The sequence below is a fragment of the Panulirus ornatus genome, chromosome 16 (assembly GCF_036320965.1).
Source record: "Panulirus ornatus isolate Po-2019 chromosome 16, ASM3632096v1, whole genome shotgun sequence".
Classification (NCBI taxonomy): domain Eukaryota; kingdom Metazoa; phylum Arthropoda; class Malacostraca; order Decapoda; family Palinuridae; genus Panulirus; species Panulirus ornatus.
In genome coordinates this window covers 12,086,682-12,113,142 of record NC_092239.1, presented here as the reverse complement: position 1 = coordinate 12,113,142, position 26,461 = coordinate 12,086,682, and the positions used below count along the sequence as shown (strand labels likewise).

At 37.3% G+C, this 26,461-nt stretch overlaps 2 protein-coding genes across 2 annotated transcripts in view; both read right to left on the bottom strand.

Moving 5' to 3' along the window:
- Positions 1 to 907: 907 nt before the first annotated feature.
- Positions 908 to 23,247, bottom strand: Pfdn1 (prefoldin 1). Its single transcript, XM_071671274.1, has 4 exons — positions 23,090 to 23,247; positions 19,202 to 19,324; positions 13,885 to 14,013; positions 908 to 3,214 (listed from the first exon to the last, which is right to left on the bottom strand). The coding sequence occupies exons 1-4, from the start codon at positions 23,123 to 23,125 to the stop codon at positions 3,122 to 3,124; spliced, it is 381 nt and encodes a 126-aa protein (XP_071527375.1). The 5' UTR covers positions 23,126 to 23,247; the 3' UTR covers positions 908 to 3,121.
- Positions 23,248 to 26,165: 2,918 nt separating this feature from the next.
- The window catches only part of LOC139754137 (A disintegrin and metalloproteinase with thrombospondin motifs 5-like), a 461,304-nt gene continuing 461,008 nt past the window's right edge, over positions 26,166 to 26,461 (bottom strand). The window contains exon 18 of the mRNA XM_071671265.1: positions 26,166 to 26,410. The gene's annotated coding sequence lies outside the window, so the exon portion shown is untranslated. The remainder of the gene's footprint in view (positions 26,411 to 26,461) is intronic.

The window sequence follows — 26,461 nt, the reverse complement described above, 5'->3', positions numbered from 1 at the left end:
CAATTTTCATTTGCCCACTTTTTCAGTCCCTGTACCTTCCTCTTCACCTTCTGCAGCTTTCACTTGTATACCTCACAGAGACTTGCACAGATGATGCCCAAACACCTTTTTCTTTCACTAGCAATACATTATAATAATGTACGAGTCATGTCTGGTGGGTGGTAACTCATTACAAAGATGTTAAACTACTGCTATGAAGATCTGGATATTTTAGAAGTATAAAGATACATTTACCTGAACACCAAAGAATCATTTGATAGTATCTAACCTTACAAACTATGTAATATTAGAAACAAATATCTCAACTGTAAGAGCAATGAAATTTACAATTGTAAGTAGTATTACAATGATTAGGTATCACAATTGTCCTGTAAAAATTTACCAGGTCAAACCTTGCAGTCTCTTGTCAGTGAAAACCCATTCTTGTGGTACCATTACTGGCAAAGGTCAGGCATGATCCTGGGGTGCCAATACTAGCACAAGTTGGTATGTATATGACTGTGATTGTAGAAACTACTTTACGTAGATGTGCATGTGCTATATATTATGATTTATCACTACTATTTATCATAACATCCTTACTTGAGAAGATATGCCACGGTAATGCCCCAGTTTACTTAACTACTTTTATGCTAATTAGTGTAAACTAATGGACCAACTTTATAATGGAATTTCAGATTTACTTTCATTCATTGCTGCCTTAAATTCCCTATAAATCCAAGAAAACTTGATACCAAAAACATCCACACCACCCTTCCTATACCTCAGTTTATATCTGCTTGTATTCATTTGATTTACTTATTCTATTCAGTGCTTACAAATAGGTATTACTCCTTACTTGAGTTCTAATAAAGGTATGAAATACTTTCACTTAATTTAAAGATCTTGGTATTTTAAAAGGTTACAATATTTATCTCCAGCTTTTATTATACAAATGAAACAGGGAAATTTAAACCTCTCATTTGGCCAAAAGTATTTAGACTTAAGTGAATAACACAAGGAAATAACAGCAACACAGCTAATGCAATCGAAATAGAATACATTTTATGATATAAAATAACCTACAACCTAATGTTTAACAAGAAATTTAACAACCATGTCAAGATAATGGGAATTCATACAGTCCTAAAACTTTTGCTCCCTGGAATCATGAATATTTAATTTAATCGATTATACAACCCCAAGACCCTTTTTATAGGGTTCCTATAGCTTCAAGGCTACACTCCATGCAAGAGCAAGGAAATGATGGACTCCTTTGGAGTGAGAAGCTTTTCAACATGACTGTACTCTTTCTGTCTATTGACAATTATACAGCCTTTCCGAAGGTGACTTTTACAATCCTAGAGCCCCTTTTATAGGGACCCTGCAAGTTTGAGGCCATGCTCCAATCAGGAGAAGGGAAATGATGTCCTCCTTTGGAGCTGTTAAGCTGTTCCTTCATGAGACTACTCCATTTTGTTCTCTGACAATGATACAGTCTTGCTGAAAGTAACTTTTCACTCATGTTGTATCCATGTGCAGGTGAAGTCAGGTAATATATATATATATATATATCTTCTTCTTTTCTTTCAAACTATTCGCCATTTCCCGCATTAGCGAGGTAGCGTTAAGAACAGAGGACTGGGCCTTTGAGGGAATACCCTCACCTGGCCCAATTCTCTGTTCCTTCTTCTTTTGAAAAATTAAAAAAAACGAGAGGGGAAGATATATATATATATATATATATATATATATATATATATATATATATATATATATATATATATATATATAAGGACCAATTTCTATGAAAAAGTCCTGGCATTACCTACAACCTTTCTAAGGTTCCTCCAACCCAAGGCTACATTACTGTAGCAGGGAAATGCAGTTTTATTTGGAGTGCGAAGTTTTTTGATGAGACTGTACTCCCAGTGATAAAGCCTTGCCAAAGGTGACTTTTCACTCGTGATGTAACCTCAAGTTGGCAGAGTTCGATAACGCCTATCTATATGTATGAATATATGGCCTCATTCTCTCACATCCACTCTCTAGTTGGTATGCGCTATGCACCAAAACCACAACCCCATATCTAAAAACAAGACCCACATACTCTTTCATAGTTTCCCCTGACCACTTCATGCCATTGACAGCATGTTACCCCCCTATAAACATCACTCCTGTTCACATCTTATATAGAGGTTCCAAGCACTCAAAACCTTTTCCACTCCTTCATTATATATGTATGCGCTGCCAGCCTTTGCCCACTTGTGGTTACAACACAAGTGAAAGTCCTCTTCAGCAAGAATGTATTATCAGAATACATCAAAGAACTCACTCCAAAAGATTCCATCCCTTCCCTGATACTGATTGTAGTGCAACCTTGAAGATGAAAGGAGCTTTGGAGAAGGGTTCCTGGGGCTTTATATACATATATATATATATATATATATATATATATATATATACTACTGCATTTAAATATATAAACTAGAATACACTGCCTCTGACTTATAATTTTCCTCACTGGTAGCCTCCTATTAGAAAAAGCTTATCTGGTTTTGCATCTGTACAGGCAAGGAGAAAGATAAATAGAATATGTGGATTAGGTGCTATGCAAAATATACAATTTCAATTGCTACTGTGAAGTTTTGGCTAATCAATGCTTGTGAAAGGATTGAGACTATATATATATATATATATATATTCTTTCTTTCAAACTATTCACCATTTCCCGCGTTTGCGGGGTAGCGTTAAGAACAGAGAACTTGGCCTTTGAGGGCATATTCATTGCTTGAGGTTACCATTAAGAAAAAGCCATAAATCAAATTTTGCATTTTTCAGGCTTCATACAACCGATGATTTTATAAGTGAACAATACAGGAAGCTTAATGATGGACTGACAACTTGTTAATGTGTTCTAATAAATATATCATACCTAGCTTTAACACTGTAAAGCTTCAATCACATCAACAAAAAGACAGTGATAGCCACCTTGAACTGCACATTTAACCAATCATTAACACACATCAGATGTAATCAATTAGAAAAATTGTACGAGAAATCCTTAACAGTGAATGCTAATAATATCAGGTAAATTAAAATTAAAAGTCACTGCTTGTCCTAATTTCACTTGGGGGTTTCATTAAGCTGCACCAACAGACTGCTTCAATTTTATCATCTCCCTCAAGTTATTCTGACTCTCTGCCATACTGCGCTCCAGATATTCTTTATTTGCCTGTTGAGAAAAAGTTACAGAAATAACACTATCTCTTTATCTATTATCCTTAACTCTATTACCAATTCCAAACAGATCAAATACAAACTAACTCTATAATTACTCACACATCTTCAACATACATCCAGTGTTTTCAAGTGAAACATGAATTTCTATGGAATACCAACATACGGGCTTCTTGCTCTTTCACTTTACACACTATGTTCATTTGTCATGTGAAACTTAAATCTACATGCACCACCTCCAAACAAAATGTTCCCAAAGCATCTAATTACTTACAGATCTTTCCTGGCATCCTAATCTGAAATATATCTAGTCCTAACTGATTCACTGCATCTATCCTTATATTCCAATGTCTCCCTCTCCTCTTAGTACCTAACTATACTTAGTGCAATAAATGTCAATTTAAGAAATATTTAAGTGATATTTCCATTTCAAAAATGCCTAATTCACTTTCCCTTCTATTGCAGAAGTTTATCTATTAATCCCTTAGTACAGTGAAAAAAATACTCTCCATCTTGATCATAGAATTATGGAAAATATTTTTGGTGGATACTTGTGAAATACTGCCCAACAGATGCAGTGAGAATGGAAGCCTGAGATACTTATTCAGGCAGTCACAGTATTAGAGACTTCTTTGAGCCAATCAGTGCAAATATGAGCAAACTGTATATTACAGTGTTTTACAGTTATGACTATTAAGAGCACATACTGTCAACTCACAAAATGTACACTATGGATGCAGTATTTACAGAATAACATACTAACATTTTCATACAATGCATCTGGAAACTGATGTGCTTTTTCTCTTTAATGACTTTGACTATAGGTCCTGTTCTCTATACTTTTTTAGACAGGCCTGTTGTTTAATGTGTCACTTTCCAAAACTAACAATGCTTTCAGTAGCCTCCTTCAAAACACATGAGGCACCACACAATATAAAAAAATTCACAGACAATGCATCCAAAGCCATTTTAGATGGCTTATTCCTTTTCTGATAAGCTGTACTGCATATTTGTTTTAGTTTCCACAATCACAGAAAATAAATGGCTGTGTCTCCTACGGTAATATGTTTCCCTTCCTACCAGCTTCTTATCTGCCATAAGCTTTACTAAACCAAACTATCCAAAATGGCTGTCATTAATGTGCCTTTCATGTAATTTCTGAACATAACATACCTATCTCATAAATTCAAACAATATTAAGCGGGTTATCCATCTCTGCTAGTTTTAATTAAAACCCATCCTTTCTTACATAAACTTGAGTATCACATCTATATGTCGCATATTCCTTCAAGCAAGCTTCTTGAACACTAATTTTAAAATTCTGAGTTTTCAGTGCACCTCCAAAATCTTTGCCCTTGTGAGGCTCTTTTCTCAATTTAAACTTCATTAAACCATCCTCAGTGAGCTTCATTCCTATATATCTAAGCTCATCCATAACTTCTGTTCTTTCATCAGCCAAACTGATATGAAATTCCATTTCCTTCAAAATTAAATCATACTTTTACAAATGAATACATTAGAATGCAATGGAATTGAAACAATAACAGGCCACTGGATTCTTTCAAGGCTGTTTGTGGTAGTGAAAGAGATCAGAAACTTGCATATCAGTGAGCTGAGACTCTATATGCATATAACAGTACACTTTTCATGAAACTATGGAAGCACAAATAATATTGGTTGTTGACTTGAACTGGAAAATTTATCAAGTCTATTCTTAAAAGTATCTATGGTGCTCCTTTCAACCACTCTAAATGATTCCAGATGTTACCAGCCATGTTGAAAAAACGTTTACCCATGAGTTGTTATCCATTACCATAAGTGAGATCACACAAATCTAGCCTTATGTAGCTTGTTACATTTGGTAATTTATTAAATCACCATAAAACCTCTTTCCTAAGCTGAATAAATCTAACCCTTAAACTGCAACATACATCACCAGAGACGAGATTTTCAAGCCACTATTTTATCCTGTTGCTGCAGCCTACTGTTCAAATGTCGGTTCCCAAAAATCTTTTATATTTGTCACCAAAAAATAAGCTCATAACTTTTTTGGCACTTTTTAGTATGAAAAGACTGAGATTTCCACATCTAATCATTATTTCCCTTAAAATACAGATACTGCATTTGAGGAAAACACAAATGTATAAGGTTTTTAAATGACACTGCATGAGTGGTATGGGTGCGAGTCTGCCATTATTTTCTATATCTTGGATTTAACTTGTCATTTCAGCACCTACTGGACAATTGTGGCCATTCTGTATTGTGGGATGAGGTGGCATAAATGTGCTTTCTGTGTTGAAATAAGATTTATTTGTTCAAGCATAAATGCACTTTCTGCAAGGCAAGGGCAAAACAATGGTTCACAAAGGATTAATTTTTGTTTTTCACACTTTTGAATACTTTTTTTACATAAGAATATCATATGTTTCTGAAATTTTTGTGCCCTAAGTGTAACTTGAATGCTTTTCACAGCAAAACAAGGGTAGAAGGAGCATCTATTTTATTAATTTGTCATATTTTTGCATGCCTATATCAAATTTCATAAAAATATATGTTCAAGATTTATTTTGTTTTCTGTGTACACATGGTAATGAAGTCAAGAATGAATATCATTTTCTTAAACTTAATTTCGAAATCTGTACCTATGAATCCCAAGAATTTTGTTCACTCATTTTTTCTAAGAGATTATTACACCCAAGTCTTTATCTCACTTACTATTTGTAGCAATTTATGCTGTGGCTTGCCTTCATATTTTTCTAACAATATGCAAGACTTTGCACATTTTAATATTAAAATAATTTGCCACACATGAGCCTAATCCATCAGTTTTTCTATGTCAATGTGAAACTGTAGATTCAATTTCTGCTACAGATGTATTGTCTAGCTTAGCATCACCTAAAAATTTTGACACTGCATAATTCAACCAATTATCAATATTAATGAATATAAGAGAGAAAGCCTTTCTAAGACTGATCCCTGTGGCATACCACCTGTTACTTCTAGTCATTATGAGGCTTGACTAAAACCCTAATATGCTTCAGGTCTACATTTTCACAAGACAGTGCCTACTATTAGGCTTGCATTTCAGTTTGAAAACTCGAAGGCATGATTTTCTAGTACGAAGAGATGCCTTATGTAACAAGTAACCATAATTAACAATAGGAAAATTTCCTAGGGTGTCAGTTACCCACATAACACAAAGGGGTAGAGAGATGGCCTTGTTGCACATGCTCGCACACCACAAATTAATTAGTCCAAAAAGTGCATCTCTATGTAGACACAAGCAAGGGTTATGGTCTCTGATAGTATCCATCCCTGTGTACTGAAAGAGTATGCCTCTGAATTTACACCTTTCTTGCTTTTCTATTCCTTTCCTGTTTAAAAACCAAAACTTTTCCTTCTTGGGAGCATATGTTGGTGTATCCTATCATTAAGAAGGGTGACCCTTCCATTCCCTTGAACTATCATCCTGTTGCATGACATCTACCATTTCCAATGTCTATGAATCCCTCCTCAGCTCCCATATCCTTAGAAATTCTGAATCTCATTTTTTTCTCTGATCACCAGTATGGCTTCTAATGTCTGGTCATCTTCCCTGCAAGATTTTGGAGAATCATATGTAGTTGCCCTTGACATATCCAAGCTTTAGGCTATGTGTGGCATCGGGGTCTCATCTCCAAGCTCACCTATTTTGGCTTTCCTCCCCCACTTTGCTCCCTCATATTTAGCCTCCTCTCTGGCTGATCTATCTCCATGGTTGCTGACAGATCAGCTTCTCCAGAGCCCTTTCTCCATCAACAGCAGTGTCCCTCAAGGTTCTGTCCTGTTCCCTTCATTTCTCTCCTTTTCATCAACGAGTTCCTCTCTTCCACAAATAACTAAATGCACTTTTAGTCTGACAACTCAACAATACATTCCTCCACATCCTTCAATTCTGCTCCTTCTTCTTTCACTCGATTGGCATCTCGTCTCGACACAACTTCCACAATAAACTCGGACTGGGCCAGGATATCTCACTGCAGTACACAAAACCTGGTAAAGTTTAGTACCTCCAAGACACACCAACCCATCCCTGTAATAAAAATTCTTCATAACTTATGTCTCATTTAATGGCTCTGCAATTCCACCTCATGACTCAATGAGCATACTGGATATTACTGTAATATCCACTCTTTTTTGGAAACCCCACATTAGAGAAATAACTAAGCCTGCCTCTAAGAAACTGGGAGTCCCATTTAGACTAAATTTTTCTTCTTTGCAGTTGCTCCATTTGTATAAAGGACTGATCCATCCTTGTCTATAGTACTGCTCTCACATCTGGAGTGGTTCCAACTCTGCATCTTACTTGACAAAGTGAGTCGAAAGCAGCCCGACTTGTAAAATTTCCCAGGTTAACTTCAAACCTTGACCTGCTTGCTCTACACCGCACTGTTGGTTCCTTTTCCATCTTCCATACTTTGGTTTTTGCTCCTGAGAGCTGGCTGCTTGTGTGTCCCCACTGGCAACTCAAGAGTGGGCCATGTTGATAACTGTCTCTTTCCCTACACCTCAAACCTTTGGAACTCTACCCTCTCATGTCTTTCCCAATAATTATGATCTGGCACATTATAAAAGTCAGGTTTTTCAATTCCTCCAAAATTCGTAAATACTTTCCCTGGTCTTTTCTTTTTCCCCCTTCATTAGCCTCTACATTTCAATCAGGGCCCAACTTTGATGTGGAATTCTGTCCATGACTGAAACCTCCAAAGAAGAAAAAAAAGTTTGGGGGGTGCTACTTATCTTGATAATAATTCACATGTTGAACTATTAGCAAAGAGAAAAGTTGCTGCTGTATAAGTAACCCACTAGCAGTGATGGAGAAGATATGAAGATAAATGAGTCAGCAAAGTCAACAAACATTGGATAAACCAAGTAAACACAGCACACCAAATTTTGAATGTTTGTACAGCATCAAATACTGTTCATTTATCAAATTTTCCTTTCTTCTAACTTTTTTTAAACTTCCTTTTAAATATGGTTAATACATCTCTTTGAATTATTTTTGAAAATCTTAAAATACCATCATTTGGACAGTCTTACTGAATGGATACAAATGTTTTCAAGGTTAATCACTACTCTGTGGTGCCAGTCAACCAATATCCAAACAACCAAAATAAAACCCTGTTAATATCACCCAATTTTATCAACATATATTTCTGCAACTTCTTCACAAGTTATTTACCTACACAGCCACACTTTTTTTCCAAATCCTTCACTGATTTAGCTATCAGCACAGCATCTTTTGTATACAACTGTTTTCTTCAAACTTGTTTGCTGTTTCCAATTTTAGTGAGGTAGTGCCATGAAAAGATGAATGGCCTCATTTGTACTTATCCACTCTCTAGCAGTCATGCATAATGCATACAGAACTTAAAACTTCAAATAATCAATAAAATACTAAAGTAGCATAAAACTCTCCTAAACTTGGAGTATGACCATTAAAATGAGTAAGGAAAGATTGACAAAGAGGATATATGTGTCAGAGGTGGAGGGAACGAGGAGAAGTGGGAGACCAAATTGGAGGTGGAAAGATGGAGTGAAAAAGATTTTGAGTGATCGGGGCCTGAACATGCAGGAGGGTGAAAGGCATGCAAGGAATAGAGTGAATTGGAACGATGTGATATACCGGGCTCGACGTGCTGTCAATGCATTGAACCAGGGCATGTTCTGGGGTAAACCATGGAAAGTTGTGTGGGGCCTGGATGTGGAAGGGGAGCTGGGGTTTCGGTGCATTATTACAAGACAGCTAGAGACTGAGTGTGAACGAATGGGGCCTTTGTTGTCTTTTCCTAGCACTACCTCGCACACATGAGGTGGGAGGGGGTTGTTATATCATGTGTGGCGAGGTGGCGATAGGAATGAATAAAGGTAGACAGTATGAATTATGTACATGTGTATATATGTATATGTCTGTGTGTGTATATATATGTATATGTTGAGATGTATAGGTATGTATATTTGTGTGTGTGGACGTGTATGTATATACATGTGTATGTGGGTGAGTTGGGCCATTCTTTTGTCTGTTTCCTTGCGCTACCTCGGTAACGTGGGAGACAGCGACAAAGCAAAATAAAGAATAAAAAAATAATAATAACAAGATTTTAATTGAAGTATATTCTTTTACAGTAATTTTCAACTATAAAATACAGCAGACACAAAAAACATAAATAATTCAAAATTCCGCCATTCAGAATGAAGTAAAAATATTCAATGTGTTTCATATTTAAATGTTCCATCAAATGTACCAAATAATGAAAAGATCCAAGGAAGGAGTATATACATGTGTATGTGGGTGGGTTGGGCCATTCTTTTGTCTGTTTCCTTGCGCTACCTCGCTAACGTGGGAGACAGCGACAAAGCAAAATAGAAAATAAAAAATAATAATAACAAGATCTTAATTGAAGTATATTCTTTTACAGTAATTTTCAACAATAAAATACAGCAGACACAAAAAACCAAAATAATTCAAAATTCTGCCATTCAGAATGAAGTAAAAATATTCAATGTGTTTCATATTTAAATGTTCCATCAAATGTACCAAATAATGAAAAGATCCAAGGAATCACTCCTGTGTGTTAGAGGTTTATGGGAGGAAGACTTATCTGACTTCTACATACTGTGCAATATTATTCCAACTATCTATCAATATGCATCTAAATAAAACATCTAATTCTCCCTCAGAAGTCAGGTTCTCTGACTTTTGGACCACATAAAGAACTTATACAGTCTTTCTCAAGTTGGCTACAAAAAATACTGCTTTCCAAACATCTATAGTCTTGTTTACACTGTTTGAGTCCCTCACTGTAATTCTCAGTGGCTGCTCTCACTAGTAAATGACTTTATCAGAAAAAATAAGTCAACCTTTACAAGTCAAGGAAAAACATAGCAAGTGTGCTGACATGTTTTTCGAACAGCAACAAGATGAAGCAGAAGTGTATGGCGTAAAGTACTTTGTAGAATATTTACAAAATGCAGTGATAAAGATGAACCTAAGACTAGACTATGCCTTGAGTCTGACTGGTAAGACTTCAGTGGTGGTTCCACTTACACTAATACAGGCAGTTGTTCAGAGGAACTTCAGCATCTATTTCACAGAGTAAATGTACCAAATATTTTGTTGTTATCAATTTTGATATCCTCAGCTATATTCTTATGAAGCAGTACTATCAAAATAGTCCACTTACAAATGGACTTTGATTAATGTTAGTGAAGCATTCTTGGTAAAGGGGTACTAACTCAAAAAAGTGCTAAACAGAACAATTATTACACAGTTCCAATGGAGATGCATATTAACAGAACCATCGCTAACCTATAAACAATAAATAAGGGTTTCATTGGGATACTGGTTCTATCTATATCTCTGACACCTGTTCCAAATGGAACTCCCTCAAGGGGGTGGCCACGGCAATATAATCTCCATAACTAGTGAACTTCAATGCCACTTCTTAGCCTTTAGTGCCTTACCCTTGACAGACCTAATGCTCCTACCTAATCTTTCTTTCTAACTAATGCTCCTGAATAAGTGTTCCTACCTAATAATGACTGAGTTTGGGAAAGTGTGTGGAAGAAGAAAGTTAAGAGTAAATGTGAATAAGAGCAAGGTTATTAGGTACAGTAGGGTTGAGGGTCAAGTCAATTGGGAGGTGAGTTTGAATGGAGAAAAACTGGAGGAAGTGAAGTGTTTTAGATATCTGGGAGTGGATCTGTCAGCGGATGGAACCATGGAAGCGGAAGTGGATCATAGGGTGGGGGAGGGGGCGAAAATTTTGGGAGCCTTGAAAAATGTGTGGAAGTCGAGAACATTATCTCGGAAAGCAAAAATGGGTATGTTTGAAGGAATAGTGGTTCCAACAATGTTGTATGGTTGCGAGGCGTGGGCTATGGATAGAGATGTGCGCAGGAGGATGGATGTGCTGGAAATGAGATGTTTGAGGACAATGTGTGGTGTGAGGTGGTTTGATCGAGTAAGTAACGTAAGGGTAAGAGAGATGTGTGGAAATAAAAAGAGCGTGGTTGAGAGAGCAGAAGAGGGTGTTTTGAAATGGTTTGGGCACATGGAGAGAATGAGTGAGGAAAGATTGACCAAGAGGATATATGTGTCGGAGGTGGAGGGAACGAGGAGAAGAGGGAGACCAAATTGGAGGTGGAAAGATGGAGTGAAAAAGATTTTGTGTGATCGGGGCCTGAACATGCAGGAGGGTGAAAGGAGGGCAAGGAATAGAGTGAATTGGAGCGATGTGGTATACAGGGGTTGACTTGCTGTCAGTGGAGTGAATCAAGGCATGTGAAGCGTCTGGGGTAAACCATGGAAAGCTGTGTAGGTATGTATATTTGCGTGTGTGGACGTGTGTATGTACATGTGTATGGGGGGGGGTTGGGCCATTTCTTTCGTCTGTTTCCTTGCGCTACCTCGCAAGCGCGGGAGACAGCGACAAAGTATAAAAAAAAAAAAAAAAAAAAAGAAAAAAAAAAAAAAAAAAAAAAACCTAATAATTCTTATCCCTGGGGATAAGGAAGAAAGAATACTTCACACGTATTCCCTGCATGACATATGAGGCGACTAAAGGGAGGGAACAGGGGGCTGGAAATCCTTCCCTCTCGTTTTTGATTTTCCAAAAGAATGAACAGAGAAGGGAGCCAAGAGAGGATTTCCCTCAAAGGCTCAGTCCTCTGTTCTTAACGATACGTCGCTAACGCGGAAGATGGCGAATAGTACGAAAAACAAAACAAACCCTAATACTTCTATCTACTGCCCTGCCATTTTGCCAAAAGGCAGGGATAGCACATAAAGCTCACCACAGGAAAATCTGGATTTACAAAGAACAAGCTGTGTGAGTCAAGTGTTACATATGACAAGGAAAGACTGTGAGTTTGTAGACAGAAAGCCAGTATTTCATGAGTGGGTGAAGTACATGAGAGAAAGACAGCTAATTGGGTCAGAGGAATACAACCTGACAATCAATGAAGTGCTGGCTCACTAAGCAGCTGTCACTAACCCTACCGATACCCAAGTAGGAAGTACTGGTAATATAACTCCCTCATCGTTGGCCGCCTTTTGGTAATACAAGTAATAAAAGAAATAATGATTGTGCACACATAAATGTTTTAAATCACTTGATAAATAATTTTTCAGGATATTTATAAAAAAAAAAAGGAAAAAAATATATATACAATTAGTTTGTGTACATAAGCATGTTTGGTCAGATCAATGTAAAACAAACATTGTCTTCACATCATACAAAATGCATTTTTCACATCCACACAGTTGCTCTTCCTTAAATGCTTGCCTACATTACCAACACTAACAGTGCAAGCATATTTTCCAGCATTATGGTTCTCATGCACACATGAAAGTAGGCAAAAATACGATATATTAATTGATTCTGGCCTGGTAAGCATGGCCTCCAACATATGCTTGATCACGATTGGAAGCCTGAGGCACGGCTTAGCTGGAAGCTGATCAACATACAGTCTTCCCAATGACTGAGCATACAAATTATACAAAAGAGACCTATGCATGTTATACCTTTTATGAACTGCTTAATGAACTTTATTCCATCATTTTCTTTTCTTGGAGAAAAAGAAGTTGGTAAGAAAGAGCATTATGTCAAAATAGCACTGGCTGAGGCTGGTTTGTATCTAACTTTTCCAGTTACAATAAAAATCTTCAATAGCTGGACTTTTAAAGTATACGAATGGGTTCATCCTACAGTTTCCTCCTAAAATACAAATTGGCAACCTTCCTGTCACATGACCATTCTCAAGCAATAAAAACACATTCACCCTACTATCTTTACTTATCTACTAATTGGCTTCGCATAAAATATTTGCTTCTTTACAGGTAAATCATTACTGATCTTACATAATGTAAGGATATAACATTCTATGACAGGAATGCAGCCTTTCTTCATATCCTGATGAGATCACTTAGAACACAGGATTACCAAACAGAAAATTTTCTTTATCTACAAATCTACTAATCCTAGACTTAGAAGAAGTGTAGGACTGATTCCCTTTCACTTTTTTTCATGTTATTTCCATCAGGACATTCCCACACAATAATATAACTAAACTGCTGACTCTAATGCTCTGATAATTAGCACGAGTTTTTGGCAACATATGGCAAGGAAGCAGATAAGAACAGTATGTTCAAAATGGATGTCTGACAGCCATTTTCCATATGCAGCTGATAGCCAGTTTTGTATGAAAGCTTTTGTATCTGTCATGATGTATTATCATCTTTTAGGAGACTTTCTAAAACCAGGTAAAAATAATATATTCCTAACTTTTGCTTTCAGTTTTCCTTCTCATCCTTTACCCAAGGAATTATTATTCCTTTTGAAGACTGTTTACAGATCACAAAATATAATCCAGTATATCTACTATTTAATATCACTTAGTATAACTTTGCATTTTTCACAAAAATAAACAATTACATTGATAAATTATTTTCACAAGAACAATCACAAGCACACTGTGACTAAAAACACAGAAAAAACACTGAAAAAAGTGAACTGCTATTATTGACTCAATCTTTGAAAAAAAGTGAACTGCTATTACTGACTCAATCTTTTAGTCTATTACCTTCATATAACTTAAAAATAAAACTGCAAAGCATCAGCTTACCTGTAAATTAGTTATTCTTTCATTGCATTTGGTGACTTTGGCTTTAAGGTTTTCACGTACCATAGGTATATCCGTCAAGAGGAACATACGACCAACACTCTCATAAACTCGAGTGTTTTCACCAAGACTCTGGAAAGAAATTTCTAATTCTGAGTGATAACTATAAACCTAATATACATGCCTTAATATTCTGACTGTACAGCTCTGCGATAATCTATAACTATTCAATCAGGATAATTCAAAGGTTTTTTGTTCCCCAAAGGAAACACCAAGGCATGCAAGTGGTTTGTTGCTTACCTACTGAGTAACTGAATGTACTTATAAAAGGAAATCAAAACAAATGACAAAAAATATGTAAATAAATGCTCATATGTATACAGAATATGTATATGCTGCATGAAGCATGCCGTTCAAGACAAACCACAGAAAGGTCTGCTTGGCTAAGTTATCCATACGACATTAGTTTTAGTGCATTACACATAACAGCAAGAGAGTGGATATGAGGCTAAACGTTGTCTGTTCCTAGTGCCACACTGCAAACACAGGAAACAGTGAACAAGAATGAAATATAAATCAATAGATAAAAAAAATAAATAAATAAATACATAATTCAATGTATATAAAATGATAATATATATATTCTCCTGCATCAGTGAGGTAGCACCTGGAAACAGATGAAGAAAGGCCACAATCATTCACATTCATACCACACAAGCTGTCATGTGTAATGCACCAAAACCACAGTTCCCTATCCATATCCAGGCCCCACAGATCTCTCCATGGTTTACACCAGATGCTTCATATGCCCTAGTTCAGTCCACTAACAGCACTTTGACCCCTGTATAGCACATTGTTCCAATTTCGCTATATCCTGTGCACACTTTTCACTTTTTCTGCATGTTCAGGCACCAATTGCTCAAAATCATTTTCACTCCATAATTCCATCTCCAATTCGGTCTACCTATTCTCCTTTTCCTTCCACTTCTGATACATATATCCCTATTGTCAACCTTTCCTTACCCATTCTCTCCACATGTCCAAAACATTTCAGCTCTCTCCACCACACTCTTTATATTCACTTATATGTATACATCCACCTTCCTCCAAACAGCCTTAACTATACCCATTTTTGCTCACCAAGATAATGATTTCTCCACACATTCTTCAGTGCCCCTAGAACCTTTGTCCCCTCACCCATATACATATATAGCACTTCACCATGAGCCATACATACATTGAATATCCTTACCAACCACTCAACAACACAGTCACCCCCTTTTTTAATAAACTCCACTGCAATACCATCCAAACCTGCCGCCATGTCGGCTTTCATCTTCCGCAAAGCTTTCACTTACTCTTCTCTGTTTACCAAATCATTCTCCCAGACCCTCTCACTTTGCACACCACCTTGACCAAAACACCCTATATCTGCCACTCTTATCATCTAACACATTCAACAAACCTTCAAAATACTCACTCCATCTCCTTCTCACATCACCACTACTTGTTGTTACCTCTCCATTAACCCCTTCACTGATGTTCCCATTTGTTTTTATGTCTTATGCACTTTATTTACCTCCTTCCAAAGCATCTTTTTATTCTCCCTAAAATTTAATGATACTCTCACCCCAACTCTCATTTGCCCTCTTTTTCACCTCTTGCACCTTTCTCTTGACCTCCTGTCTCTTTCTTTTATACATCTCCCAGTCATGAAGTGCCTGAGGATAGGCGGAATGCTTGCATAGTGCCATTGTACAAAGGTAAAGGGGATAAAGGTGAGTGTTCAAATTACAGAGGTATAAGTTTGTTGAGTATTCCTGGGAAATTATATGGGAGGGTATTGATTGAGAGGGTGAAGGAATGTACAGAGCATCAGATTGAGGAAGAGCAGCATGGTTTCAGAAGTGGTACAGGAGATGTGGATCAGGTGTTTGCTCTGAACAATGTATATGAGAAATACTTAGAAAAACAAACGGATTTGTATGAAGCATTTATGGATCTGGAGAAGGCATATGATAGAGTTGATAGAGATGCTCTGTGGAAGGTATTAGGAGTATATGGTGTGGGAGGCAAGCTGCTAAAAGCAGTGAAAAGTTTTTATCGAGGATGTAAGGCATGTGTACGAGTAGGAAGAGAGGAAAGTGACTGGTTCCCAGTGCATGCTGGTTTGCGGCACGGGTGTGTGATGTCTCCATGGCTGTTTAATTTGTTTAATACACCCTAATACACCCTCTTCTGCTCTCTCAACCACACTCATTCTATTACCCCATATCTCTCCATCTCTCTTAACCTTTCATTACTTAATCGATCAAGCCACCTCAAACCATATACTGTCCTCAAACATCTCATTTCCAACTCATCCACCCTCCTCCGCACAACCCTATCTAAAGCCCACGCCTTGCAACCATATAACATATACATATACATACCAACATGTACATACACAGACATATACTTACATACACAGACAAACAGTGCATATGAACGAGCACCTTCATAGAACATACAAACCTCCAACAGCCAGAATCGAACCCGGGACCCCTGTGCAACAGGTGGGAGCACTACTGCTAGGCTATGATTGTCCCTAATAGAGAAATGACTATTCAAATACTATGTACTCGAATATCCTTCATCTCATGTTGGTGAGCAACAGGGTGTACACTGGTCATTTCCCATCAGGCTCACACAGCCAGCAGATATCATTTTACTGAACCTAACTCTACAATGCAGAGGTATATGAATGTGAACAAAGTGCATATGAACCCCTATTAGTGGTGATCATAGCCAAGCGGTAGCGCTCCCACCTGTTGCAGAGGTCCCATGTTCGATCCTGGCTGTTAGAGGTTTGTATGTTCTATGAAGGTGCGTGTTCATATGTAAAATTAATTTGTTAGTGAACAAGAAAAGAAAGGTATAAAGGCAGTACTTACAGGGAAAGACTACAAATGACTGGGAGTGGTATATGAGAAAGTAGCAGGAGGTCAAGAGGAAGGTGCAAGGGATGAAAAAGAGGGCAAACGATGGTTGGGTCAGCAAGTATTTATCAGTAAACTTTAGAGAGAATAAGAAGATATTTTGGAAGGATGTTAAAAGTGTACAAAAACAAGAGAACAAATGGGAACACCGCTGAAGGGGGTAAATGGGGATAAGATAACAGGAAGTGATAAAGTGAGATGGAGTGAGTATTTTGAAGGACTGTTAAATGTGTTTGATGATAGGGGGAGAGTAGAGTGTTTAGGGTGGGGTGATATTTAAAGTGAGAGGGTCCTGGAGAGTGGTTTGGTGAAGAAAGAAAAGGTGGTGAAAGCTTTACACAGGATGCAGTGTGTCAAGACAGCTGGAGAGGATGGTATTGCGGATGAATCTCTTAAGGGAGGGAGTGACTGTATTGTTGATGGATAATTAGAAAAATTTCAATGTATACATGGTTCATGATTAGGTATCTGAGGATTGGCAGATTATGTTTATAGTACCACTGTAAAAGAGCAAAGGAGATGAAGGTGCATATTCAAACAACAAAGGTACCCTCTGTGTTTGTTGACTATACCTGTTAAACTGCATGAAAGATTGGTGACTGGCAGGGTGAAGGTATGTACAGAGCATTGTATTTGGGAGGAACAGTGTGGTTTTAGAAGTGGAAGATGTAAATCAGGTGTTTGATTTACAATATGTGTGTTACAAATACTTAGAGAAACAGGATTTGTATGCAGCATTCACTCACTAACATCCACTCTCTAGCTGTCATGTGTAATGCATCAAAACCAGAGCCCCATAGACCTTCCTGTAGTTTCCCCTAACTACTTCAAAATGCCCTAATTCAACCCACTGACAGCACATCATTCCCTGTGCACTACACTACTTCAATTCCCTCTACCCCTTGCATGCCTTACCTCATCCTGTATGTTCAAACTCCAAGGCTTCAAAGTATCTTCCAATCCAACCCTCCACTTCATCCTTGGTTCCCTATTTCCTTTTTCCCTCAACTTCTGACATATATACCCTTTCAGTCATCCTTTTCTCACTAATCTTCTCATAAATCTAAAGAATTTCAGCACACCCTCTTCAGCTCTTTCATACATACTCCTCTTACTACCACACCTCTTTCTTACTCTAACATTTCCAATTCAACCAACCCTCCTTCACCACATATTCTTCTCAAACATTTCAAATCCAACACTTTACCCTATCCTCTACATTATTGTCTAAGATCCACGCCTCACATCCATATAGCACTGATGGGACTTCTATACCATCAAGTATTCCTATCTTTGCCCGTAAAGACAATGAATGCTCTTTCAACTTACTCCTCAATGCATTCAGGTGTTACCGGACTCCATCTACTTAAAGTCACATCATGAGTGAAAAATCTCCTCCAAACAACAGCAAAAAACTCAAAAAATAATGCATTCAGAGCAATCAATGACTGCCTAGCATCCATATGGCACTGATGGGACTTCTATACCATCAAACATACCTGTCTTTGCCCTCAAAGACAGTGAACTCTCTTTCCACACACTCCTCATTACATTCAGGAGTTACCTGCATGAGGTTACATCATGAGTGGAAAATCACCTTTGGCGAGGTAGTAAGAATCTCTTAACATCCTTTATAAGCAATTAACATTCTCCAAACAACTACAAACCTCATAAAATTGTGCACTCGGAACAATCAGTGACTACCTAGCAACCACAAACACTTAACATCTACACACTAAAACAAAGAACCTCCCAAAACAGTCCCAACTCAAAATGTTCAGCACTCAATACTAAGGAAAAACACTAGACCCCTACCCCCATAACCACTCGGTATACATAAGTATTACAAAACTCAATCTGTCTGAGGTTATACAAGTGAAAGGTCACCTATGGTGAAGCAGTATCATCATCAGGTGAAGAGAGAAGACTTGTAAATAAACTTCTCCCTTTAAAAGAGTCCATCCTGTCCCTGTCACTGAGAGAAGTGCAGCCTTGGGCTACAGAACCCATTCTATGAGGCTCCTGCAGTGTACAAGAAGCTGAACATATCCACAAGATGAGACAATAAATCATGAAATATGGTAATGTTGTGGGTTTGTGCGAGTTGAGTGCAGAACAGTTAAGAAGTACATGTTCACTGTATACTAAATGAAGGTTACATCCTGGGCATGAGGGGCCCGTGATATGATGAATCTGTGTTTATAATGATGTAGAGATGAGGAGTGTCTTGAATGCATACGAAAAAGTGTCACTTCAACAATCATACTGTAAACCCAGAAGAATACTGAGCACTATGTAACAACATATGAGGAGCCAGTGGCCATTTCATGAGTCTTACTTACCTGTATTTCTTTGTCTGTGAGTTGGGCATGGACAATCTGCTTCTTAAGACTTTCCACCTGAACATCAGCAATGCGTAGCTTCTGATTTGTTTCCTGCATTTTGCCTTGCAGCTCCATAAAGGCCTAAAAATAAATATATAATATACATTACAAGGGACCTTCAAACTTTTCACAATGTGCTACCTATCAATCAAGTGTATTACAATCAATGATGAGTCTGGAATGTACACACACATACATACACACACTTGATAAAAACTTCTCAGTGTTTCTAAAGTCTTTCCTCCCACATCATACATTCATAAAAACTTCCAAAAGGTATCTCTATCAATCCTATCATGTCTTCTTAAGATCCATAAATGAAACATACAAAGTGGTAGTGAGATGTGCTCCTTGAACTCAGTGATGCTAACTCTAGATTTTGGAGGGTCATCATTCCAGCATGCCTATTATGTACAAGTGGGGAGGGAATATAATGGGGTCTCAGAATGATATAAATACTGGACATTAAGTCTGATTATGCAATTTCTAAGTTTTTCTGTAACAGGAGGAGTGGGAAGACATCAATTTTCAAATTGAATGCCCAAAGAGTGTTGCCACCCTTATGAAAGCAAAAGCTTAAAATATTGAGCATATAAAGGATATTCAAGCAACACACATTGTGAGTTGCTAACCTGGCAGCAGAGAGCAAATTTTCTAATAACTGATGTTCAAAAGTGTCACAGAGAAAATATTTTGATGGTAAAATACATACAACCTAATGACAGTTTATTCAGTATTCTCCTTGGATAACATCTATTAAAATCCCAACCAACTAGATCACTGTTATTCTTAATACTATGAGGGAGAAGTCCGAGACCTTTAGATTGCCTGAACAAAAAAAAACATAAGAGGACAGGATATGTAAGTAGGGTAATTGGTCCAAGTAAGTAAAGACTTTAAACCACTAAAGGCAGTTGTGTTATACCTGCTTTTCACACACTGAAGTTGTTCATTTTATCCTTCTTTTCAATCTGATATCAGCCAGAAGTTACTTACACAAGTGAGATTATCAAAACCAGGCAAATGTAACAAGATCCACTATAGAACAAGGAAGGAATAAAACAGGTAACACTAGACAACAAAAGTAAGGAGTTATTGATTAAAAAAATACAAAATGATAAGAGATTAATGCAATAAGAGATGGAAATAGTGAAACTCAAAAATCAATCTAAACAACACTAAGGGTATCATGAAACGAAAGAACTCGGGGAAATAAAAGTTAAAGACATGATCATGAACACAGATTGGCATCAGTTGAGGGGGTTGATAAACCATGTAACCAGAAGGTTGAAGGCTATTCTAGTTGTTCTTGAGGCTGTTATACAAGAGTAAATGCCCTTAATACCGAGTAGATATACTTAAGAAAATAGTGTGGAGGAAGGGGCAGTTGCTGGGCAACAGACTGATGCATTGGGACAGGAATCTGGAGACAATAAAGCTGAAGAGCCCTAGGAGACTGAGTGAAGCTGTTAATAGAATAATATGTACAGCTAAAGAAAGAACGATTAGCAAAATTTATGGTCAAGTAGATGAAAATTTCAGAAAAGTGAAGACCACACAGGATCAGTGGTCATTTGAAAAAGGAGACTATAACTAAAGCCAAAGGCATGGAGGTTGATGAACCAAAACTGATAGACTTAGCTGTAAGATGGGTGGCACCTACATTAGGGAGATTAGTTAACCAAGTACTCGACATGTAAATCAGATTTTTTTTTGATTGGATGAAAGGGTGGCCATAGCAAGAGTCTCCAAAGCTAGCAAAAAACTAGTACTGTTTCTTAGACTTAGTGCCTCACCCTTAACAAGCCACTAGCAGGGGTAACTAGCACGGTGTTTCTAGAGGCTCCTACTTTGTGCTCCTACCGACTACTTTGACCTAATGCGTCTACAAAATACTCCTGATTAAAGTTCCACCCAGCTGCTTCTACCTAATGCTTCCACCTAATGGTCCTACATAATACTTCTTCCACCTAATGGTTCTGCAAACTACTTCTTCCACCTAATGGTCCTACATATTACTTCTTCCACCTAATAGTCCTACATACTACTTCTATCTAATGTAGAAGTATACAACCACTACATTCCTCCAGTATTGGGAAATAGATTAGCTACTCAAGTGTCATCTGTTTATTCACATCTGGCACCACACTAGCAGTGCATTTCATCTATATTTCAACTAAAATACTGAAAACTAAAATAAATCTTATTTGCTAGAGAGTAGGTGAGGTTTCAATAGGTCCTGTTGATTTTCAAAAGTGTATTACCTACTTTTGATTTAATCAGTCCCATATCTCCCCACATATACTGTCACATTATCCAATATTGTTCAATGAAATCTAACTCTCCAAACCAAATTCGGCAAATGTTTCTGTAGTCACAAAAGACTAAATAAATTACCTAAAAAATAAGTTGCCATTTCCCAAAGCGTATTAATGTGGGGCTAAGATACCCTTATACCAAGTAGGCTGATATGTTACCAATTATGCCATAAGTCTTCAGTTGAACAGTCATATAGCAGGCACCAGAAGTCATCTGAAGAATACTTTCACAGGCTTATCTTAAATCTGCCACTATTTTGACATTTGTAAGGCTATTAAATGTTTTAGCTCCTTTTACGTGTCTATTACAGAGACCATCATTCTCTGGAAATAATTCTGGTGTAAATACATATGTAGGTAAGTGCAAATATGTGTAAATATATGTAAATGTGCAAACTGTAACCAAAATGATAAGTAGCTTTTAGTGAATGTGGGAAATGGGATGCCTCTCTCCCTACAGACTCTGCCATGGATAATGTAACTTCTTCTAGGCTATCTCATGGTCATGTGGATTACATTAGCTCACTTGTTTCTAAACATCTATTACATCTGCATGTATTTCTTTCATAAATAGTTATAAGCTATTGCTGAATTTGCTCACATCCCCACTTGGCACCCCTTACTTAGGCCTCTATGTATTAAGTTTACCACTAGACCACACTCATACATTACCCCTAAACTCTGAAAACCAATGAAATTCAAAAGGACTGCAATGGGGTTCATTATCAAAGATTAAAATGTAATGATTCAAATCACACTCTACAACTGCCGTTGTATTATCTAAACACTACACTACTGTTTCAAAAATAAAACCAAAAGCTAAACTTACTGCATAACTAAAGTAGTATTTAATCCAAAAGTTACCTCTATGTTGCCCCTAAACTAGAGATCCTTGTATAAGAAACCTACCCAACCCAAATAAAATCTAATATTCTTGAAAGTCATTAATCCATGTGAATTAGGGTCCTACTAACTAGAGATAATCTATACGCATGTTACAATTCCCTCTCCTATACGGTAAAATACAAATTTTGATACACTTATGCTCTCACTTATACAGCTGCAAAAAGGCAACACATTATATTTTCTGGCTAGTGCAAAGAAACTGGATTTTTTATTGTTGTTGTTGTTCTTATGGTATGTACAACAAGCAAACATTTGCATTTGAGGCATCTGGGATTTTGGACTACTGTCATTTCACACATGGTGTTCTGTCTCATGTTGGACATTTATGGTATACCGGGTCAGGCGAAGCCTGGATATAGTCCATGACACATCAGGGTGTGTCATGCGACGCTCTACCAAGCACTTAGCCAGACCAGATCATTTTCTTAAAATACAGGCAATGTAAGAGCTAGCAGTAATGGGAAAAACTAATGGTGTGTATGGTAAATCTACATGAAACTTCAAGAAACTCTATAAATAGTATACAAAAAAAATAACCATGCGTGTAGCATGGGGATTGTATGTCGGGTCTGCTTCATTGCTCTATATATGAAGCTTACTCGACAACAATACTTTAACTTACTTTCCTCAGTTCTTGATCAGGTTCTCCCTTCGCCATTTTAATGACCAAGTAAATTACAGTATCTGCAACGGTGATATTACTTTTGATGGCAGTTCAGCTAGCGAATGTTAACACTATCCTGTACACTATTGCCAATTCCTTTTACCAAAGCTGGCCGATTCCTCCTCTCACTGCTTACCATAACAGGATTTATCTATCATTTATATTCTTCAGAAAATTTCACAATTAACAAAAATTTCTAAAGATGTCTTTTACGTGTTTGTTTATTAAATCTTAGACTGTCACCTATAATAAAGTATTCATTCTGTTTGGTATCATTGTTACAATCATGTCGTTTATTTGGGTGCATTTCGACAAAATCTTGGGATTAAGATTTATTTCTCTAATTTCCCTAAATATTTTGTCATTTCCTCGCCAGTCATCATTGCTTTTTTCTTTTTGTTTACAGGTCTAACTAACCTTAAGTAATACTGACTTGTAGATAGTGTGTTTGTGTGTGCGAGCGATTACGAATAGGTGGCGCATTCGTCTCTTGTATGTCTGTCCACTCCTAAATTAATTTACTGGCTGTTGTGTAATCATTCATTTGTATGGGAAATGGGGTCCCATCTGAACTTTCGCCACAACTATACATTTTTCAAAATTTTTTGCATAGTCAGTATTGAGAATCTACCTGTCACAATTTGCAATTTCATTGTCATTCTTTGCCATTTATCACTCTTATTGTATTATGAGGACCATACTGGCAATTAGTATTTTACGTGCAATCCTCGTTAAGATATGTGAATATCTTGGCTGAATTCGTACCCTGCCAAAATTATAATCAAACTAATGTTATCCAATACTGCAGTGCCTCTCAACTGATTTTACTTCAGATTTTCAAATTCCCTTGATCTTCGAGGCACATCGTGTCAAATAATGCCATTTTACACGTATTACCCATTATCCACATGAAGTGAATGAAATCGAAAATCTATCGTCACTCACTCAAGCATATATATATCCAACTGGCAAAATACACTCTCATGAAATGAAAATTGCAGTTGTTTGTTGGTAAAGGCAGTGTGATACCCACCTTCTTGCTACGAGTGCGATAAAGTACAATAAGGACAGCATCGCGGCACACCGTTGCGAAGTATTGTACAACTCTTGTGTATTTACCAAGAAGTTTCTTGGCTGCATTTCTTGTGATGGCCTTTTGTAGCTCAATTATGGATCTTCAGAGGAACGTCAAAGTTATGATCGTCATCCCTTACCCTTCTGCTTTCCATGGTGGGCAAATTCATGGCCTCTGACCTCAGACTGACTCAGCTGTGATGAATGTTTTCTTATCCATATATTCAAATGCGATTCTAACATTTCCCAACAGACAGTTTGTCTCCTTACAATTCAGTGAAGGTGAGAGCTCTGTCGACACTGGTATAATGTCGACTCTCAAGTCCCTTGGATGCACAAATTCCTGCAGTTTATTTCCTCTTAGATATATATATATATATATATATATATATATATATATATATATATATATATGAGCGTAATCACATATATGTGCATACATAAAGGGAGTTTTACACTTAGAAGACTCCCATCATTTAATCTCAGTTTTCTGTCAATACAGTTTGTTAATGTTTTTTAAGCCATGTCTCGGAACGATCTCACTACCTTCAGGTCCAATAGACCCGGTGCAGGGAAAAAAAAATAGGTTTGATTGCAATTTATTGAAAAAAAGTAGTATAAGAACTCTGAGCTTTACCTTAATAAGAAACAGAAACATAGAAAACGCAATTTGAAGTGGTTATTGTGAAAAAAAAGTCCCCCTCCCCCCACGAAAAAAGAATAAATATCAACATGAAAAGTTACTACTCTGACCTACACAAATGAAAAACCATTCATTATGACTTCATATTAGAAGTATCCATCATCCAAACCACCGGTTTTCTGTTGATAAACGGAGAGCTTTCTTGCATCTGTAGGCCATTTATCAGTTACAAGTTATCTATCCCCTCTGACTATCACTATCCATGGGTCTATCGGACCCAATCACATATGGGAACCTCGTAGAACAAATGAACGACAAGCGTTGGGTTTGACAGACCTAAAGGAGAGTGTTCTAGCCTTAGTCCATTCCGCATTCATCGTGCGATGTCTTCCTTTTCTTACCTGAGGCGTGCGGTTCTGCTCAAGTCACAGTTCGCATTTCTTCCTCCTGGAAATCACTGCTCCGTAATATGACTGACGTAGACGAGGTAAACAGTGAGGGTAAATGGAGTGGTAGAGAGTATGGATGAAAGACACTGGCAGAATTTAAGAGAGTAAGGTGGGTGGGAACAGATATTCAGACAATCTTAAGACAAAGCAGATGAAAGGAAAGGATACAGTAAAAGAATCAGAACGGTCAGATGAGTATTCCAGGGCATGTGAAACATCTGAGGTAAACCATGGAAAGGTCTGCGGGGCCTGAATGTGGACAGGGGACTGTGGTTTCGGTGCATTACACATGACAGCTAGAGACTGAGTGTGAACGAATGTGGCCTTTTTCGTCTGTTTTTCTGGCGCTACCTCGCTGAAGCGGTGAGTAAACGATGCTGTTTCCTGTGGGGCGAGGCGTCGCGAGGGCAAGTATGAATACGTACAAGTGTATGTATGTATATGTCTGTGCATGTGTATGTATATGCGTATATGTTGATACGTATAAGTATGTATATGTGCGTCCATGGGCGTTTGTGATAATATACATGAGTGGATGGGTCATTCCTCGTCTGTTTCCTGGCTCTATCTCGATTATGGGAGAAACAGCAATCAACTATGATTATATATATATATATATATATATATATATATATATATATATATATATATATATATATATATATATATATATATTTATTTATATATGCCATTTCCCTCATTAGTGAGGTAGCGTCAAAAACAGATGGTTGAGTCTTAAAGGAAAAAAACCCTCACTTGGCCTCCTCTGTTCCTTCTTTTGGAAAATTAAAACATGATTTCCAGCTCTCCTCCCCGTTCTCACTTCTTTCACATATATAGGGATTTATGGAAAAGCACCAAATTCATTTTAATCCTTTCATTCGAAGCCATTACACATGTAACTTATTTTGCACAGTAGATACTTTCACAAAGACAAAAAGTCATCTTTTCATTAGCATTCAAATACCCAAGCACAAGAACTACTATATGGATTATACTCCTTTTCGAGAAGAAAATCAAATCACATCATCATCGAGCACACACTGCTGCCGTCCCCAGGCATGTGGAAGATAGACCTCCAGTCCGTCAGTGGCGGTAAAATAACACGACGACCTGCGGATTTAAGGATGACATATTACTGATTACATCAAAGTTGCAAGATAA